Here is a 20,433-nt window from a genome sequence, read left to right as displayed (position 1 = left end):
TAGTCATCAAAGTGCAAAAGCTCCCTTTGTGCCAAGCCTAAATGAAACAATATGCTGCTTTGGTGTCCTGGATAAAGCAATTCTCATTGCAGTGTTCAGCCTGGCAAGCTGAACAAAACCATCAGATTTGCCCACTAACAAGAGATGACCTCATTTGTTACTCTCCATATGACACACCTGCAACACCTGTCCCTGTCCCTCTTTGTACTTGCATGTGAAACCCCTTTACTAGAAGCATGCCTTCTGTCAGCTCTGTCTTCCTGATCCATTAACACAGGTAAATCTAAACCCTTCCTTCAATTTTGAAAACACTGTCCACTCTGAGCATTTTAAAAATACCTCTTTCCCTTCAAACAACATGGGAAAGTGCTAACATTCAGATTTTTTCTGAAGCTTCTCATAGAATTCACTGCTGGTAGGACAACCACTGCTTTGGGAACTAAGTAAATTTACCAATATGTAGACTCAGAAATATCAGTGAGCCGTTGCACTCTGACACGAGGACATAAGCACTGGTTGAAATTCATAACTCTCATTCCCTGGTGTCTGAAAGTTTCTTTTCCCCTTCGTTTTTATGGGAAAAGCTCATCAGCCGAGCTAGATGATGAGCAGGGCAGGACAGCAGAACTGCACCTGGGTCACTCCTGATGGCAGTGCCCTCTGTTAAATGGTCCTCTTTCTCTCAGAAGCAAGACAGTACTACAGAGTGTCCTTCTGTCCTCCACGTGTCTGTGCCTGGCTAGGAAGCAGCACCCTTAATAATTGTCTGAATGTTATTTGAAGCTTCCTTTGGACGACCACTTCAAAAGATTACTAAGGGGGGCATGTCAGCTGCACCTTTTCCTGCAGCACACCTACTACACCTGGTAGCAAGACTGTTTCTGCACCTGATGTTTAAAATTCCTTCCCTCTCATTCTTTCCTTTTCATTTCAGACCCATTTCAATGATGAGTGCAAATTCAAAGAGATCCTCCTGCCAAACAACTACAATGCTTACGAATCTAGGATTTATCCTGGGATGTACATAGCCCTGAGCAAAAATGGAAGAACAAAGAAAGGCAATAAAGTTTCTCCCACAATGACGGTGACACATTTTCTTCCTAGAATCTGAGACATCTCCCTTCCGACCTACCTCAGCACAGGGAAAGACTCAGAACACGTTTGGGAAAAAAGAAACGTGGTGCACTTTTACTGGAGAGTTTTATGCAAGAGTAGGTGTAAGATATTTAAATTAATTATTTAAATCTGTATATATTGCCACTAAATTTATTTATAGTTCTGATTTTTTTTTTTTTTCCTGAGAACAAAACAAACCTCCAAGCCTAGGTATTTCATTTCATGGTGCAACAGTAGGAGACTTCTGCTTTGTGGTTTATTTAATTCGTTTCCTAAGTTATCACAGGTGTGCTGCTACTACGTGTTCTATAACCGGTGACACTCAATTCCTACTACATTACAACATTTTGCACTGTTGGCGTGTTGTATAGCGTCTATTGTACATGTATTTGTTTGCTATGTTGGCTTTGTTCCCCTCTGTGTTTTCAAAACCCCCACGACTCCCAGAGAAGCTCTTGGCCTTTGAGAAGGAGCAGCACGGAGGTGCCTGGGTGGGATGCCGGCGCGGAGCCACACACAATGCCTGACCTCCTTTGTGCAGCGTTGCTATTTAATTGGAATGGTATCGGTTTACTTCAGTGCAGAAAGTGCGGTGCTGAAGAGCTGCCCCACAAATCTGTTTTTAGATCTGCTGGTGCTGAACTTTGAACTTTCCTGCAGTCAGTCTTAGAGCTGCCAAGCAGCGGAGAGGTTTAAGCACCTATATAAACTCAGCGGGCTTTTTATTTTCTTTTCTATTTAGATAAACAGGAGCATCATATTTTTGCGGCCCTTAATGGACACTGCATTTGATACGATTGCTTCATATTAGGTGAACAAATTGTCTGTTCCTCCCCCAGTGAGCGCACTGGGGCACGTACTATGATGAACAGATTATACTTCATTCAAATCAACTTCCCTCTCACATTTGGAGACTACACGCATTTGTCAAAATTTGCAAAAAAAAAAACCCAAAAAACAAAAAACACCAAACACATTGTAATACTCATACGCTTTGAAAAGACAAAGTCATTTGCTGGTTCACTGAAATGCAAGCTCCATAGAGAGAATTTAGATTGATTACAAGTAACTGAGGTTGTTTTGTACTATTTATTATTTTTGGTGCAGTATTTTGGAAGAAGTAGTATGCTGCTTTTTTTTTTTTTTCCTGTCTCATTCCCTAAAAAAGTTGATTAATTTCTACCTCACTAACTCTCAAAGCCAACCTCCTAACAAAATCTGCATGGAAGGTACACGCTTTTCTGCTTCGTCTTATAATGTTGGAGGAGGGCTTCGGGGAACAATTGCTGTAATCCCAAATCTCTATTTTTTTTCCATATGTAGCCAAAAGTATTCAAGATAGAGTCAGTTGCATCCTATTTGAGCCTTGTCACGTTTGAGCTATCTTTACCCAGTGATTTACTTTTAGTAAGGATAATCATGGTGAAAATATTTGCAGACAGCTGTCAGGCTGCAGTACCATATCGTCATCAAGTAACCCTATATTTTTCTTTATGCATTTTGCAAGAGTAACTCATGTCTCTAACGCGATGAAGGAAGAATCAGGTATGATTATGGCGGAATCTTTAAAAGGATCCATTTTTTCCTTTGTTCTTTCTTTCTCCTCTTTAAGTGATACGCCATCTTCGTGGCATCAATATGTTAAGTTGTAACCAGGACTAACCACAATGTTTAATGAATTAGAGGATGTTTACAGATCATCTTCCCACCTAAACTAGCCATTTCTGGCTACATGCAAGTCTCAAGGCCGTGGGTAATTTGAGTTCAGCTATTTTTTTCCTCTTACATTCCTACAAGAAAGTATTTGTTCTATTGGAATCATATAGACTTACCTCTATTCTCTGCTTACACATGACCTTGAAGACAAAATCTACTTGCCAAAGTTCAGTGAGACCAGAGCAGACCAGGACCACACCTTAAGCCAGCTGCTGCCAAAGCAAAAATACAGTTTAAAAACAGGAAGCCAAATCGGGGAGATTTGGAAATATCACGCCTAAAGATTTTTTTTTCTGTAATTTGGGGGATTTCTCTACTTTCTATGCGTTCTGCATGTGAGCAATCATTGTGTAATTATCACTGCTACCTCTGCTAATGGATGATTTTGTTTTAGGATTCAGACAGCAAAATCACAAAAAGTTTCCCTGGGAATGGTTCTTTGTCACTTTTCACGCCATCAAAATCCACAACTGAGAGCCTCACATAAGATATGTTCAGAGGTAGTTGTTGTAACTTTGAAATATTGTGCTAAAACCTAGATGACAATGTTACATGGTATGAGTTTTCACCATTTACCAGAATCTGTCTGTAGTTTTATACAGGTGCTGTTCAAGACTGTGGTGTATGTGCTGTGCACATTTAAATGCACAATAAATGATAAATGTTTACAGTGTATGGCACCCTGGAATTGATTTTAACTCTTTAGAAAGGAATGTGTCCTACAGAGAAAAATTTAGAGCTGCTACTTCACTTTCCCAAAGACGAGGAAGCATTTGCACCTCTGCCAGATACTTCACGAATGACAATCTGGATTTCTTACTCAGCTAAAGTTCACCCTGGAGAGGTTGGAAATTGTCCAGGAAAGCCCAGCTTGGTAAGCTCTGTAATAGATACACATGCTGGCATCTGCCACAGATTAGTATTCACGCTTGTATTAATGACAACAGCTTTTCATGCAGCGTCTCATATTAGCGATCAGAAGCACAAACCAGTTTTGGAGTTTATGTTGCTGGATATTAGCCTTACACGTGAAACCAGATTGCCTTTTCCTTGGTTTTAGAGATTGCTGCTGTCTCTCTTGCTGCAAAGAAAGATTGCACACTGATGCAAGAGGTTCTAGGATTGATTACCTGTTTGATTTAAGATAGTCTCCTTCTACTGTTACCAATTATATGCACACCGTTGTATAAAAGTACAAAGTGCTTTGTAGTATGCCTTATGGCAAGATTTCTCGACTTTTATTTATAAACACTCATGCGTATGCACTTGTACATGCACAAGCACACAGCCAAATCTTGTGGTTTGACTCAAGGCCTTCCCTTTTGCTGGACTAAGGAAGGACATGTTATGGCAATGGCAATATTCAGGTTTGAACTCACACTCCTTGCTGACAAAAGGAGTTTTTACTCTGCTGCACGATCCCAAGATACAGATTTTTTCACTTCATTTTCTGGCTCTACTTTGAGCAAGACTAATTTCTTTCTAAAGTCATACAGGCTTCATGAATGTAGCACAGGTGGCTTTTTTAAAACCAGACAAGTATAGCTGCTCCTATAAGTAGAACCAAAATAAATAGGTACGGAGACACATGATCATTTTTTCACAATTAACTGTTTGGTTTGGTTTTTTTTCTTTTTGTAAACAGATGTAAATTTATCACTGCCAGGTCTTCCCAAATTTTAACCAAAAGTTACAGTTTTGGACATAACATTGTTTTAGCCTTGGGGAGACATCCAATTATGATTTTAAAATTGTTTTAGAGAGAAATCCTAAGGCTTAGCTGCCAGGAAGGTGAAATTTCAGAGTATGGCTTTGGTGGAGTACCAGCACCTCATGTATAGTCCCACCCCAAAAGATGTTACGGAGAGAGCTAGAGAAATGTTCTTTCTCCTCTGGCATTCACTTTTGCTCCACTGCTGTCAGCTTTCCTCCCATTGCCTTTGGAGGTAATAAAAGTAACGCATCAAAGCTGATAATCAGCTCCAATGCCTCAAAAAGGACCCTGATACATCATGCGTTGCAACATTTCTGAAATCCCCGAGAGCTCTGCAGTGCTCCAGGCACTCCTGGTGCCTCTGGCATCCTCCAACAAACATTTCCCTGCACAGAACAACTGAAAATCTTTCCTGATGCAGGATTAGCCCTGTCTGTGATGGCCCAGCCTGTCCTGTCAGGCAAAGAAGAGGAGTTGTGCCAGCTTGGCTCCTGGCAGAAGTCCCAGGGCAGCGCAGTGCAGTGCCCTGCCTGCCTGCAGAAAGGCTGCAGCGGGCTCCCTGCCCTGTCACTTGTTTATGGGCTGGCACCTTCCACATGGCCCTGACTCCTCTGTGGCATCCTCTGAGCTGCCTGTATCTAATCTGTGCTAATAAAAATCAGCATGACAAAACACTGCCTTGTATATAAATAGCCACAACATTCAGAGCAGTCACCAAGTTCATAGTTCCAGTTTCGGTTGTTCACACTTTACCACTTGGTTTCCACTGCGGTGTATTAACTGGCCATGCAAGTGACCAATTAAAGAGAGTCTGTTAAGGGCTGAGGAGGCTTTCGATAAAAACTAGCGAGCACTTCAGCAAGGGAGTTAAAAGGCATTCCCTGAAGCACTGCAGCTCCCTTTGTGTGACAAATTATTGTTGTTTTCTACCAAGTGATCTAAATAGGGATGGGGTTCTGAGGGACTGCAATACCTCACTGCTTTCAGGTGATACAGCATATAAAAGGGAAGCACAGCACAATTCCAGTTTCCTGCACACCAGCCATAATTTACAGACCTCAAGTGAGAAATATTACCCTGCCCTGTTTTTAAATTTGTTTGCTTAAAAAAACAAAAACAAAAAAACAGCTAAATATCATGCCAAGAAGCAACTACAGTCAGTGACTTAAGGCTCAATAATCACTTGATATAAAACAAGTGATTAGAAGTGATTCTAATATCATAAATCACACCGTATGTTAAAACGATGGTTTGCAATGTCTATCGAGCAGATTGACTTTTTTCCTTTTTAAGGTTTTTGAGAAAAGAAAATTGCAGTGTCACACTGAAGAATAAGATGTTACTGTCACCCCTGCCACCAGCTTACCTGCAATGCCAACAATGAGGAGCAACAAATGGTCTGGCCCTTCCTTCTGGAATGCCCAACAGGATACCACAAAGCGGTTCAAGAATGGTAAGCACCCAAAACTGAATCCAGCTGCATCTGTGTGGTGCCCTGGGAAATGTCTAGCACTAGCAAACATCTTGCTGTGAATGTTTCAATCTAGGCAGCTTTTATTACTGTACCTTTTTGACACCAATACTAATGCTTTTACTCCCAGTTTCCAAGATACCATTAAATGATGTTCAAAATACATCTTTTAGTATTATGTCAGAAAATAATTGATATTTGTGAAAAACAAAAGTACTGAACTTGTGATAGTTACGGAAAGCTTGTGAGAAAACAAGCAGGTATTTCCTCAGGGCATGCAATCAGTAAGCCATACACCTTCTAGTTGAAGAGAAAAAAAACTAGGAATTGGCACTTGTTCGGTAACTGGTTTGTGCTGGGCTAGTCTCCTAGCTAAAAGCATGATGCACAACCACACTTCAGTTGAATATGCAAGTTTTTTTCAGTTTTTCTTAAACTGAGTGCTGGTTTGACCTTGGGAACCTTCCAGTGTCATTGCATGTGTGCATATACAATTATATGTTATTGCTAATCATACTATTTTACTGTGGATAGATAGAGGAACACTCACTCTCTGTGACTCCCCAGGCTGTGTTGACCTTCGCTGTCCTTCATTCACACTACTTCATATAAGTTAAAGAAAGTGATTTAGTGATGTTTGTACCAATTTACATATTCCAGATTCAAACTGGTTGCTAATCAGGTTACCTCTGAAGTACAAATCAGATCTTTATCAGCTTAAAGGTATTCGGTAAGTGTCAAAGCCACTTGGTAAAACTCCGTGGTTTCTGGTGAGGTTTCTATTTACATCCTTTCTCATTATCTCCACAGCTACATCTGTTTGCCTCTAGTGCCTTCAAGAAGTGTTTGTAATGTTAGCTGGGACCAGTACAGCTGTTTAATGTCACTGGGGATGAGGGTGCTTGTGGGAAGGAAGGGAGTAACACCTGTGGGACCAGCACCCCTTAGGCACCAGAGACCCGAACCTCCTGGGAACCTCATTAAAGCAACTCTACAAGCCTGGGTACTCAGCCACGCGTGAAATCTTGGACCTTTTGTCAGACAAACCTCTTCTAGAATATGATCCACATGCCCAGAGCCCTTTCCCAGAGTAGGCACCACCTCACACCCAGCAGCACAGCAGGGCAAGTGGCCTCCACAGGAGCCTGCCCCTGCTGGCCACATTGCCCATGCCCACATCTGTGCTGATTCCCAGCCCCGTTGCGTCTGCTGTCCATCTCCCATCTCACAGCCTGGTAAGACCAATCAGGTCTCTCCAGCTGGGCACCCTCCAGTGTGAGGGCCACGCTTTGCTGGGCTTGCATACCCTCTCCTCTTCTCTCCCTCCCCATGCCTTCACATTACCTCTGGGGTGCAGCTCCCTGTCACTCTCCTCCCATGCCAGATCCTGCTCCGATACCTGCCACCAAGCACTCGGTACTGCCGCGGGCAGGAGCTGGCGCATGATGAGTTACACATTAACTGATGCACTTGGGCTGGCGTCTTGCCCGTGCTCTGTCTCCTGGCTGGTACTTCTTTCAGATAATGGCTCCGATGCCGGAGTGCCGCATACTGTTACACCAGGGCGATGACCTGGGGCTGCCCACAGAGCGAGCTCCAGGAATGGCACTGCCCTTGCGGGTACGCAGGTGCGGCCCACATCAAGTCTCAAGGAAGCACGGCCATAACATCTGCTACAGTTCATTGCGGCTTTGCCACAGCCCTGAGGAAAATGACCTTGGTTGCTCTTCTCCTTATTTCTGGCATTCCTGTAGCAGGCCAGGTGACTGACACTGCCTGTCCTCAGTGACACCGTCCGTGCCCAGCCTCCTCCTCCCATCCTGGAAAGGGCTCTGACACCTTTCCCTCTGGTTTTGCCATTTCACCTCAAACTCTTGCTTAATTTTCTGCTCCCCATTGATTTCTTTGCTGACTTACCTCTGGTCATCCTCCAGTTCTCTGTCATCTTTTCTGCTTTTTGTCTTCCCTGAATTTTTTGTTACGTTAACGCCAATATGCATGGACTACCTGGTATACCCCAGCCAGGGCAGATGTATTTTCTTACTGCTCTAATCGCTACCTGCCTATGGTTTTCATCTTCTGCATGAGGTCCAACTCCCTTTCTAGGTGATCACAGACTTTCTTACTCACCCATGCTTTATTTCTTCCTGTACATCTCACCTCCCTCGCTCCTGACCACCTTCTTTCCGAATGCCCCAATGTGTCAGAGGGAACTGAACCAGCTTCCATCCAGCCAGAGGTGAAAAGTTCAGCACAGACTTTCGTCTGAAGAGCAAGGTGTTCCCACTGCAGTCTGTAATGAGAGCAGAATTGGGCCATCAAGGGTTTGTTTATCACCCAGAAGTATAAAAAAACAGGTCCTTTGTGCTTGCTGATATGTTATCAGATGTGATTCACTGGGTCATATCTGTTTTGGCAATCACAGCATGAGCAGTTCAGCACAGTGCTTTTTAACAAGCTTGGGATGATCAAGGAAGAACACTTATGAATTTATGGGACTATCTAAGTTACAGCTATGACAATCTCATGCCATGCAAAGAAGCTATGCTTCTAAAGAATAATCAGAGTATCTTCTAGAAAGAAAAATATCTACATAGATGTTCATCCCCACCTCTTGTGTTAAACAGCAGTTGTATTTTAAAGAGCTTGAATACAGAAATACTGTTGAAGCCAGATTTGTAGTCTGAAACATAAGAAATTACACAGAAAGATAAATTCAGTCTTTGATCTCAAAGATCAGGAGATTTGCATTTCTTCAAATGTTTATTCTAAAAATATTAGTCACATAAGAGATAGGTGCTTACCTTAATTCCTGTTTATTCTTTTCATTTTAAAATATACATTAAAATTTCAGTTGTAGAAGAGGTACAGCCACATAATACCATTTTATTTCACACTTCATCAGCTCCTGGAGGGGATATTTTAGATTAATAGCTAATAAGCAACAAAGAATGTGAATTCGTGGAGTCATGCCTTTTGCAAGATTGCCCCTTAGGTTGCACCAAACTAAAGCCTCTTCTGTAAATTTTATGGTTTTGGAATACATCTTAGTCCAAAATGTGGACAAAAAGAGTAAATGCAACCGTAACAGTTCATGTGTTGAAAATCAATCAAAATACCTTCAGGGGTTAAAAATGAAGGCATTCAATTTCTGTCTAGGGCTTTTTCAATTTATATTATATCCAAATAAAAATCACTATGGCAATGTTCACACTGGAAATCTGACTGTAAGTATCATGCTTCTAAACACTGTCCTTCTAAGCATACTTATGTAACCTTAGTAAGTTATCATTATGATTGCATTATGACTTCTCACGACCCTGTAAGCCTCAACCTACTCAGTCACGTGCAGTCAGCAAAACTGAGACTGTTGAAGTATTTTGTGAATAAAGGCTGAAAAAAATCAACAAAAGGCTCTGTGGATCTTGACCAGGCTCTCCTGGTTCTTTCTGCTTTCAAGTCAGGTGAGTGACTGAGTGACCTTGCAGAACGGGTAAGCTACACTATTAGTTTAAAGCACATTACTTAAACAATTGCTCTTGTTCTTCTCTGCAGAACAATCACAGAAAAGAAATAAGGCTACCAGTGCAGTCACCAAATGAACCACACTAAATTTTAGATGAATACTCACAAAAATACTCTGCGTAATCACCCTGTGACTCTTACAGAAAAGCAATTCATGCACAAGCAAGGAACACACGTGCATTTAATGAGAAAGATGTTTGTGTGGGTTACCCTAGCCATCCACCTCCAGAGTCCCATAGCATCAGGTCAGAAGTGTTCCTTTTCCCTCCTTACAGCAACACAAACCTCAGGTTCCTTTCCTGGAATTTTGGAAGAAGACAGCATAAATATGCATTTGTTCATATTTTATACTCTCCAAAAGAAATTATGAAAAATAACAGGAGCAAATATGCATCTGCTTGACAATTTATTCTGGTTCTATACATACAATCATTAAATACACAGTCCTTTGGTTCTGCTGAAAGCCTCACCAGCTCTACAAATGTCTACTGATCTCACATGGACATGGCCAGGCACTGATCATACAAGCTGCTGCATTAACAGGATTGTCTTTGCATGTGACCGTGCACAAAAACATGCCTTGATGTTGGCAGAGTGATAAAGGATATATTCCTGATTAAAGGAAAATGGCACGAACTGACAATCATAAATACACATCCAGACCTTGAATGCTGTGTTCAGTTTTGGGTCCCTCATTACTAGAAGGGCATCAAGACCCCAGGGCATGTCCAGAGAAGGGCAATGAAGCTGTGAAGGTTCTGGAGCACAAGTCCAATGGGGAGCAGTTGAGGTACCTGGGATTGAACAGGAGGCTCAGAGGAGACCTTATAACTGTTCTGAAAGGAGGTTCTAGCAAGGTGGGGATCAGTCTCTTCTCCCAGGTAACTGTGATAGGACAAAAGGAAATGGCCTCGAGTTGGTTCAGGCTGGTTATCAGGAAGAATTTCCTCTCAGAAAAAGTGGTGATGCATTGGAATGGGCTGCCCATAGGGGTGATGGAGTCACTGTCCTAGGAGGTGTTCAAGAAGAGGGTAGATATCACACAGATTGACATGGTACAGAATGGTTGAAGGCATAGGCTAGCAATCAGACTGGATGATCTTAGCAGCCTTCCCAACCTTTTTTAATAGGCAGAAGCCCAGGACAGTTTTGGTAATAAAGTGATGTGCAACAAAGAATAGCTTGTGGTACAAGTTTTCCTTTTTTCACTGCTAAAGAGATTACAAGGTTATAATTTGTAAAATAAGCATATTCCTGATAATTGAATTAAGGATATGAGCTGCATAAGCAAATAACAATCACAAGAGAGAAGGACAGGGATGCTGAGTTTCACACGTAATTTGTTTCTGGCTACTTAGCAGGGCTATGACAGACATTCACTAAGTAGAGAACAAACATTCACTATTTAGCTCACCTATCCAGCTAACATCCTTACATTTCTATTAGCAAAAGCGGCTCCTCTGGGACAGTTGGCTGTTTGTTGTGAAAAACTTTTCACTGAGATGGCTTTAAAAGAGCATTTGCTGCTAAGTTAAAAATGTACTCACATTAATGAAGTAACAACTATACAATATTATACTTCATACTTGTATAACTTATACCTCATGCTGCAGCTCTGATTCAGGTCTACCAAAATGACTAGGAAAGTTTAATAGAATCACAGAACATCTTGAGCTGGAAATGACCCATGAGGATCACCAAGTCCAGCTCCCAAGCCCACACCAAATCCTTCTCCCTACCTTAGACTACAGCTTAATCCTTCCTTGCACAGCCTACACCCTTCATCCCATTCCTGTCACTGCATCGGAAGGTGACATCCACAACCATCCAAGCTCACAGTGAGACACACACAGAAACAGCCTCATCTGAATGAGCCAAGCCAAGGATTTTGAGGTAGCTATCAGGGCTTGGTCAGTCTTAACAAGGCCCAGCTGTGCTAGCAAATTAACAATGCCCAGACACAGCTGTGCCCAAAACTTCAACGGCATGAAGTCAACCCTCGTAACAAAACAAGCTGTACACCCCAAAGGAAGAGGAGAATTTCCTTCTAGGGTTAGCCCGTGCCCCACTCATGCTTTAGCCTAAAATCTGCAACTTCAGCTAAACTTGACAAGGAGCCTAGTATTATGCAGGCATTAATACTGTGTTGCTAAATGTCAGCTCAGAAAAAGGAGCAGCCAAAACAAAGCAGGAGGAATGCTGTGTCACGGTACAGGCTGTAAACCGGTAGCGCACGCTGAAAATAAAAGTGATTTCACTACAGATCAGCAGGAATGTGTTCCTGGGGAGAAGAGGGAAAGACTGATGTGCATGGATGGGAACTGCCTGCTTGAAAATGTGTCTTGCCTAGGATACAGTACTTCCTCGTTGTCCATTAGAATACCTCTCACATGTTAGGGAGTAACACTGGAAATTCCTTCGTTTATGTTTTATCAAAAACAAAAGCAATGGCTGGGCACTTACATAATTAAAGCATTGCTCAGATGGCATTCTTTTTTAATCAAACTGACCACTTCAGAGAGAAGAACTGATGAATTGTTACTATACATTTTGCCAGTTCTTCAAGCTATCCAAATAATATTTTAATTTTTTGTATGTGTCCATCTGTTGTTTCTTCTTTGCATTTCCATCCTGACATTCTCTATGACTTGTAACATACTATTTGAAGGAAGGCAAACACCATGTTCTGGATTTGTGCAATCCCTTATAGCTTGAAAGGAAGGAGAGAAAATCATAATTTTGGAAACTCCTTGGCCTCGTTATGTCCTAAACAGAAAAATCTTGTGTTTAACATTGCAATCTCATAGACTAAAACATGCTTATTCATGAGGTAGGCAGCTGGCACTAGGAAGGTGTCCAAAGAAGTGCTCACTTGGCAAGTCAGGGCCAGCTCTCCAAATCTGACAGCATCTCATGTGGTATTTTTGCCAAATCTGTGCAAAAGCAGTGATGATAAGTGTCATTTATGGGTAAGAGCTCACCTGCTTTGAGCTGTGACACTAGGTAGCTTTCCATAAATCATAAACAGTTTTTTGAATAATAATGGTTTTCTGAGACTCACATGCACTGAGTCACACCTCTATGTAGAAAGTCATTAAGTACAATTAAACAGTGCAATCAGTGAGGCTCATACCCAGCTGGCTTCCTTGGTTTGTGGGGTGTCCACTCTCTCACAGGGCATTTAGCACTGCAGCAAAGCCTTCCCTCACTGCTGAGAGGGTCTTGAGCTGTGCTCCCACTAGCAGATGCCTCTCAAGCCTGGCTGTCCGCCCTTGGCAATATGGCAAAGTGCAGTGACAGGTGGTGTGTTCTTTGAAGGTGAATAAAGGAAAATGAATAAACAGTCACCAAAGCAAGTCACAAGCTAACAACATACAATTTCAAGGTAGCTCAAGAAAAGAAAAGATTGGCATTTGTAAGCAGCGTGCATCCTGCTGCTCTTTTGTAAAGCCAGCTGTGAAACAGGGCTGCAATGCCTGTTTATAGCTAGGTGTGCAGGCTTCCAGATGTGTAAGTGTAAAGCCTGCAGACATCAAAAGAGCTAGCAGTCAAAAACATTACCTGAACACCACCTTTATGTATTTCAAAGCAAAACTAGCTGAGTGTTCCCTGTAATCATTATCCTGTAACGTCTCTTTAATGGATGGGGAACCAACCAGCACAGGATCTCTGTGTCAGTGAAATAAAGGGGATGCCCATCATTTCTTTCCCCCTGTGAGGCATTGCTCATGTCCCCAGTATCCCTCATGACCCCGCTGTTTGTACTGTGATTGAATAGGATTACACAGCAGCATGAAGTGGGAAATGGCAGACTGAGCAAAGCCATTGAGCGGTACAGTGGCTGAAATCTGTGGCTGTGCACTTCAAGTGTTGGAAAACGGCCAGCGTGCTGGTCTCAGGGTAAGGGGAAACATGAGCTGATAAAACTTTCACAAGTGTATCTGGTATTTTTTAATTGGGTTACTTTGCTTTCTAGAGCCTAAAGAAATCACCTCTTAGCTTGGGGTGGTTGCATTTGCCATGACAGTGACAAATGTGAATTTGTAAATTGCCCACAAACAGGTAATGACTTTCATGAATGAACCTTCAATGAATTGCTCAGCTGGTTGCTCATACAAGCTTGTTGTGGTTTTATCCAGCAGCAGCTCAGCACCACACAGCCTCTTGCTTACTCTCCCTGGGGGGGATGGGGCAGATAACTGAAAAGGTAAAAGTGCAAGAACTTGCATGTTGGGATAAATACAGTTTGGGAGGTAAAGCTAAAGTTGCATGAATGAGCAAAACAAAACAAGGAATTCACTCACTACTTCCTATCAGCAGACCAATGTTTAGACAACCCTGGGAAAGTAGGAAAGTCCTTGGTTTCATAAGCATTGCTCTGTAATGACTGAAATATCATTGTGCTATCAACACTACTTTCATCAGAACTCCAAACTACAGCATCATACAAGCCTCTACAAAGAAAATTATCCCAGCCAAAACCATGACAAAGCAGTAGCCAGCACTTCCTAACATGAATCTAGGATTGGCACTGGCGCTCACTTCAAAGAGAAAAACCCAGAACTTCCCCCTTTAGAATATTTGGCATTTCCTATTTTCCTGGGTGACCGGCCTCATAATTCACATCCAGGCATTTCTGCACCATGGATAAGTAACACTGACATTTAAAACTCACTCGGTTGTGTGCTTCTAAAGCATTTGTGCTCAGCCATCCAAACGATCAATGTACATCCTATGTAGTGTTCTGAGAAAATGATTTAGCGATTAGACTTGTAAAAGTGAATAATTCAGCAGACACAAAATAATATTAATGGATACCTCTTTTGTTCCCTCATCCATCTTGCCCTCTCTGCACTACAGTGGCACAGAAGAAAGAAGGGAGAGTTTTTCTGTAGATGGGAGGCTCAAGGCCTGTGTGAGTCACATCATTTTACAACAGAATCATCGAGGAAGCCTCTTGTCCTGTGGTCCTATGGATGACAAGTTCATTTCAGAATTAGCTTGCTATTTTGCACTTTAGTTTTTAAGTTCATTTTTTCAACTCTGACTTTATTTATCCTCTACACTCCTGGAAAACAGAACAAACAAACAAACAAAAAACCCCTCAGGACTGTAAGCCAGCTGTAAAGAGAAACATCTAAGCATCTGCCCATAGTATTTCTGAGATGTGTAACCTGCCTTGGCTCTCTATTCTGGCTTTGTACAATTTGCAGTTTTCTGATTGTGTAAACTGGCATTTTCCCAAGAAGAAATTCATCCCTTTTGATCCACATTATTTTTTATCTACCAGTCTGTTTTTACGTCCACCCTGGTAGCTTGCCCCCAACTAAATACAAAGCCAACAATAATCCTCTCCACAATTCCTTGGACCTACACCTCAGAAACTTTAGAATAAAGAGACAGAGATCATCTTGTAAGGAGAGATCAGCACCCAAGAGGAGGCAGCTTGATATGAAAGCTCAGGTTTAGGAACTCATGGAAGTTTTGTTCACACACTCTTGACTTCATTAATTTAAGCTGGCAGGTGGAAATAACCAGTATAGCCTTCTCTGTGAAGATCAGCACCAAGAAAAAATAAGTTATTTATTTTCCACTGCTCTCATGAAGTCATGGAATCTGTAATAAAAAATGAGTAATAAAACTAATGGTTGTGGGTTTTTTGCTTTCATTTAACTTAAATTTTTGGAGGAACTGACTGATGAGCATCCATATCTCAGCATAATATAAAATTCACACAAGCACAACCTGATGAAATGATGACATTCAAAACATTCTGGGAGAACTCTGGGAAAAGGAAATGTTTTGTTTCATGCAAGCAAATTGTTGGTTCATTGGTTGGACCACAGAAGCCCATTTGAGGAACACTGCAAACACTTTGGACAAGGTGTATTTTATTAGGGAAAGGAAGCACTGAGGATTCAGCTTTAACATACGCAGCGGGAAAAAGTAAACACATTAACTAAATTCAATGTGGGCAAAAATAGTACGAGAGAAATTCTGTTTCAGAAAGGTCATTCATTTGCCTCTGCATTCCTCCATCACATTTACATGCTGCTCATTGTATTCATCAAAGGTCTCCTTTATTCTTTCTTGGTATGCATAAAACAATCGCTTTCATATACAATAACATAATTACTCAAAAAAGACAAATGAGAAAAAATCAACAGCTATTTACTTCAGATGTTAGCATTTAGCAGCTCTTGAGAAAACAGATTTTAAAGGATTTGTGCCACGTATTCAAAATGTAAGAACAAGCACCACCTAACATGGTACGTGTTGGAGACAGACAGTGCTACGAGTGTCTCCCTCCCGACTTGACTCCCCCAAAGCACGTCTCTCCTTCTGGACCAGGACAGCTGTAGGCAGCCCTGAGCAGCTGCAAAACGAGAATGTTCTCATCACTTGCCCCCAGCTTCCCCGTGGTCAGCCCTGGCTCATCCTGCAGCTTTCAATGACACCAGGAGCTCTGCAGCGGCTAGGGAGGCCCCCATACCCGACCTTGTTTTTAAAGGCTGCTTCTGCTCAGTCACCTCTCTGCTGCCCAAACAGCACAAAGATCAGACAGAACGTGGGGAAATTTTTGACTGAACATTTGTAAATTAACGCATAACTAGGGTGAACTCTTGTTCAGATTTGCTGTGTCTGAAAAAGAGGCATAGTTCACAAGGTGGGTCATTGTGTCTCTAGTTTATTTTGTACCTTTCTGTAGGATCACACAGTAGTAACGATGTAATCACAACCAGTAAATGTCACAGTAGGGCAATGACTCATTTAAAGCTCTAATGATTAAGAAAAAGACAGATACTGGTGTTATTATGATGCTTATCAGTGTTGTGTCATACACATAACTATATTAATTGTCTCAGTTAAAGAGTTGATTCTGAGGCCAAGAGTCAAAGCATGAACTTTTGAGCCTTTCTGCACTTTCCCCTACAGGGGTTTATTCTGCTCACTGTTCCAATACCTCTCAGCGGAAGTAGATGGAGGATGTTCTGCTTGTGTTTTTCCAGAGCAGCCCACTACCTACTGGTCCACCCTGTCTAGCACACAGCTTTAGTAGCACCAGTAAATGCTCACAAATATTACATGGGGGTTTGTTTGTGGTTGTTATATTCACATTGGTGTACACACTGTTATAGAAAGATCTAGCTCATTTCCTAATTGCAATGCATTTCATACTGGATGGCAAATGAAAGGCTTAAGCCCCAGCGGGATCGTATGTGTCTGACCCACAAATAATTGTTTGACATCAGAAGGTTTATTATCTCCTAGCAGGAATGAGAAGCATATTCCTTAATAGGTTCCCTACCCTGGGCAGTGCAAGCTTTCCTTTGAAGAGTGTCTCTATGGTAATTGATGTTAATGAGCAGCAAGCCAAGGAGAAACACTGGGTCACCAGGTAGGAAGCCCCCCAAGAGATAATCTAATTACTCTCCAAAACAAATTACTTTCAACCAAAACAAATTACTTTCAATCACTCTGCAACAGATAAGATCAGTGGAGAGAGCTCAAAGCCGATGACAGCTGGAGACCGAGGCTTCACGAGTTTATGGATTGATCGCTTGTCTCTTTGGTCCGTTTTGTTGAATGACAATGGAGTGACAGAAAACTGGAGCCAAGAACTGAGCTCCCTTTCATTTCATTCAGATGAATGCAGAGGACCTGCCAAGTCGGTGCTATTTGCTGCTTGGCTCATTGATCTAATGTTGGAAAAGCAGCAGCGGTGCACGTTCACATATGTAATATGAGTAAAACTCTCTAGGAATAAATGTATGGACTGGGAGCTGATAAAATCCACTCACTGCCTCTGCATTGTTATCCTAGGAAGCAAAACACTGCATGGTTGCAAATTTGTGAGTGCACATAAAAAGTGATGTAAAAGGAGCCCTCGTTCTTATGAGGACTTTAAAGGCCAAAACCATACATGTTAAACGCTCTAATGGCACACTACTAATTGTTACTAAAAATCTGACTTAGTTCTTATTGAAGTTAACGATTTTTTTTTTCCATGGAAGGCAGAATTGGGCCTTAGTTCCTTTTCTTAACACAATATTAGCAATGTTGTTCTGAACATGAACTGATTAATCAGTACTGTACTGTGATATCAGACTGAAATACAAGCTACCCACGAGTAACCACTGCATTAACCAAGTAGTAAGATCTGTTTCAGTGCAAAGTGGTTAATAGATATGATAAGTGAGAAATCTTACCTTCTCCTAATGACAGTACAGAAGGAACTTGGGCAGCAAGGGTGTAAATTATCAGAAGTTGACAAGTCCGTTGCTGGCTTACTTGGGAAATCAAGAGTTAACATGCCGCTCTAAAGGAAATGTAAGTTAGTGCATGGGGTGACTGATTAATCAGTGAGTTTTTGTGCCATGGCTAATTGCTACGATGGTGCAAAGGATTCCCACCTTTACTGGTGTGTGTTAGGGAAGAACTAGATTGGGAGATTACTGCCAATGGAATGGAATACCACTACTGACACTGGACTCACAAATAGGAAACACTGTTTAAGGTCCATTTATAGTTCTGCTGCTCATTATTTCATTAATATTGGCTAATTCCTTCTAGAGCATTATGCAATCAATGCCACATCTGCCTGACCAAATCCAACTCGAGCTGATGGCAGCATGCGACCTATTAGTTAGGAGAACGTATAAAGGGCAGTCATTGTCCAGCAGCAGCAGCTCTTCAGCAGAAGGAGCCTACGGTAACAGAGATCAGTAGCTGGTGTTTTACAGGCTTTATCTACTAGACACCTCTGATAAAGAGCAATACACGGGTATCAGGGAGCCTGTGCTGTTGAACGAAACCTTGATGTCCCACACAGAGCTATGAGACGGACTTCTGGAAGTCTGGAAGAAATTAAGTTCTGAATTAGTTGGTGGGCCTATTCTTAAAATTCCCTTTGTAAAATGGTGCCTGAAACAACACACCCATATTTGAGAATATATAAACTGGAGGTCCAGTCTTGACTCTGGGTAATGAGTGGGATGAAAGTCATACTTTTCTGTGAGTCAGCAAATTTGGACGAATTCATATGAAAGAGGCACCATGATCATTTTTTCATCCTCAGTGTTCGGTCAGCTTTGTTCACTTCAAGAACTGAGGAAATCCTATAACGGAAGAGTCTTCCTTGTACCTCCAGCCATGAAAGAACCAGTGGCAATTTGTCTCCCGCTTTGACCAGCAATGTTTAAGGAATTACTTACATCAGGTCAAGGTAAGTAATATACACAACAGACAGGTAGTGGTGGATTTCACATTCTGTTTAATATTTGCTGTGATGTTTAGAGAGATAAATCCCTTATTTTAATGAAAGTATTTTGCTTTACTTTCTAGCAATGCTTCAGATTTTATCTCATACTATAACATGTTATTTGATGAATCTGAACTACTTATGGAACTTAAATCCGTTACCTACTAGTTTTCTCACTAGTTAGACGTGTAAAACTTAAGTAAACATGACTTACTTTCTAAAGACCGACCAGGCTTTTTCCATGATAATTTGTTATGCTTCTCTTACTTTCAAATGGCCTTTTAGTTGGCCATTAAACTAGGAAATTATGGCTGATTAAGATCAACCCAAATGCAGTGTTTTGGATGGATTCTTTTAGATCCCATGTTACTTCTGCTTTGTCAAATAAGGGTCAACTTTAGCTGCATTGGCAGAATGCTTCAGTAACCTTTGCCCTTCAATTCTTGACCCCAAATGTCCCTCGGCCATGTTTAGTGGTAGCAGTTCTGACTGGTTAAGAGGCTGAAATAAGCAACATCAGAGAAAGTTACTTACCATAAACTCAATTTCCAGATCCATGGCAAATCATGCAGTTACCCCACAACAGTGGGATTTCAGCAGAAAATCATTTCCTGTGATGTCTGAGTGGAACATCAGTTACTAAAAGTCTTCATCCCTCCCCTCTCAAGCAATTCCACTTTCAAATTTTCTACGCGAGTATATTAACTACATTAAGAATTGAGTCTGGGCGCCTTGAGAGAGGGAAGACACCATCACACTTCAAAAAAATCCAAGGGAAGTAACTCTGCCTACTAAGCAGGTTTTAAAGGAGTTGCACAAGTTTTATTACTCCTTCTTAAGAAATCTCTCCTTAATTTAGGCACAAAATATGAGCTGAGTTGAAATGAAGGCATCTGCTGATTCAACTGAATCACTTTGCTTTCCAAAAGCTGAGGATATGTCTGTGTGCAAAATATTAACAGTCATAAAAGGTGCCATCAGGAAATATTATACCTTTTTTAAAAATTTGCTTTTGTTCAGAAATGATTCAGGAAGGGCTTTGTCGTCTCAGTAAGAATCCTTCCTGCAATATCATAATAATCAAAATGATGACAGTTGGTGAATAAGCATTATACAAACCTCCCACCTGTGCACTGAATTGAAACTTTGACACTACGTTCACCAGCATTCACTAATCATTTACAACTCTTGGCTTATCCATTCCTGATGGTGACTAGCAATTTCTAGGAATGATAAGCAGCAGAATGCAATATGCAATAATAGGCAGCAAGAAAATTAAACAGAGAAAACTTAGAAATCTTACAGAGCTCTGAGCAGAAAACAACAGTGATTTAACATTAGCCTAGCAAATAGGGAATGTAGGTGTCCTACTCTGCACCAGTTCAAATCTCTCACATCTTCCCTCAGAAAGCACAAGTGCAAGTCTAGCAAATAACCTGAACTGTCAACTGCTGTGAGGAAATACAGCTTCTGCTTGGTAGATGTGCTCATAGATTTGTTCCACTGGCTCTATGATGCAGTTTATGGGATCATCAGCCTGGAATAGGAATGCTTCACTCAACAGATAAACACAACAAAACCTCTTCCATACCCTCCCTTTCTTACTACTTACTGTCAAACTACAACCAG

General features: G+C 41.5%; 1 protein-coding gene and 1 long non-coding RNA gene across 4 annotated transcripts in view; one reads left to right on the top strand and one right to left on the bottom strand.

Annotated features, from left to right (window-relative positions):
* Positions 1–3,455, top strand: part of FGF4 (fibroblast growth factor 4) — a 5,279-nt gene extending 1,824 nt beyond the window's left edge. Inside the window, exon 3 of the mRNA XM_031553376.2 lies at positions 935–3,455. Within this exon, the coding sequence (XP_031409236.2) occupies positions 935–1,111 (177 nt within the window). The 3' untranslated portion in view covers positions 1,112–3,455. The remainder of the gene's footprint in view (positions 1–934) is intronic.
* LOC146544264 (uncharacterized) overlaps positions 1–7,500 on the bottom strand; it is a 9,204-nt gene extending 1,704 nt beyond the window's left edge. For 2 of the 3 annotated variants that reach the window (XR_014883466.1, XR_014883464.1), the window contains exons 1-2: positions 7,362–7,500; positions 2,949–3,041 (exon numbers count right to left, since the gene is read on the bottom strand). This is a non-coding gene — a long non-coding RNA (uncharacterized LOC146544264). Of the gene's footprint in view, positions 1–2,948; positions 3,045–7,361 lie in introns of all 3 variants that reach the window. The other variant, XR_014883465.1, reaches the window with a different exon arrangement.
* Between the last annotated feature and the right edge of the window lie 12,933 nt (positions 7,501–20,433).

Source organism: Meleagris gallopavo, chromosome 5, assembly GCF_905368555.1.
Source record: "Meleagris gallopavo chromosome 5, MGAL_WU_HG_1.1, whole genome shotgun sequence".
Lineage (NCBI taxonomy): Eukaryota > Metazoa > Chordata > Aves > Galliformes > Phasianidae > Meleagris > Meleagris gallopavo.
The sequence above is the reverse complement of the archived record's forward strand: the minus strand, read 5'-3'. Positions and strand labels throughout refer to the sequence as shown.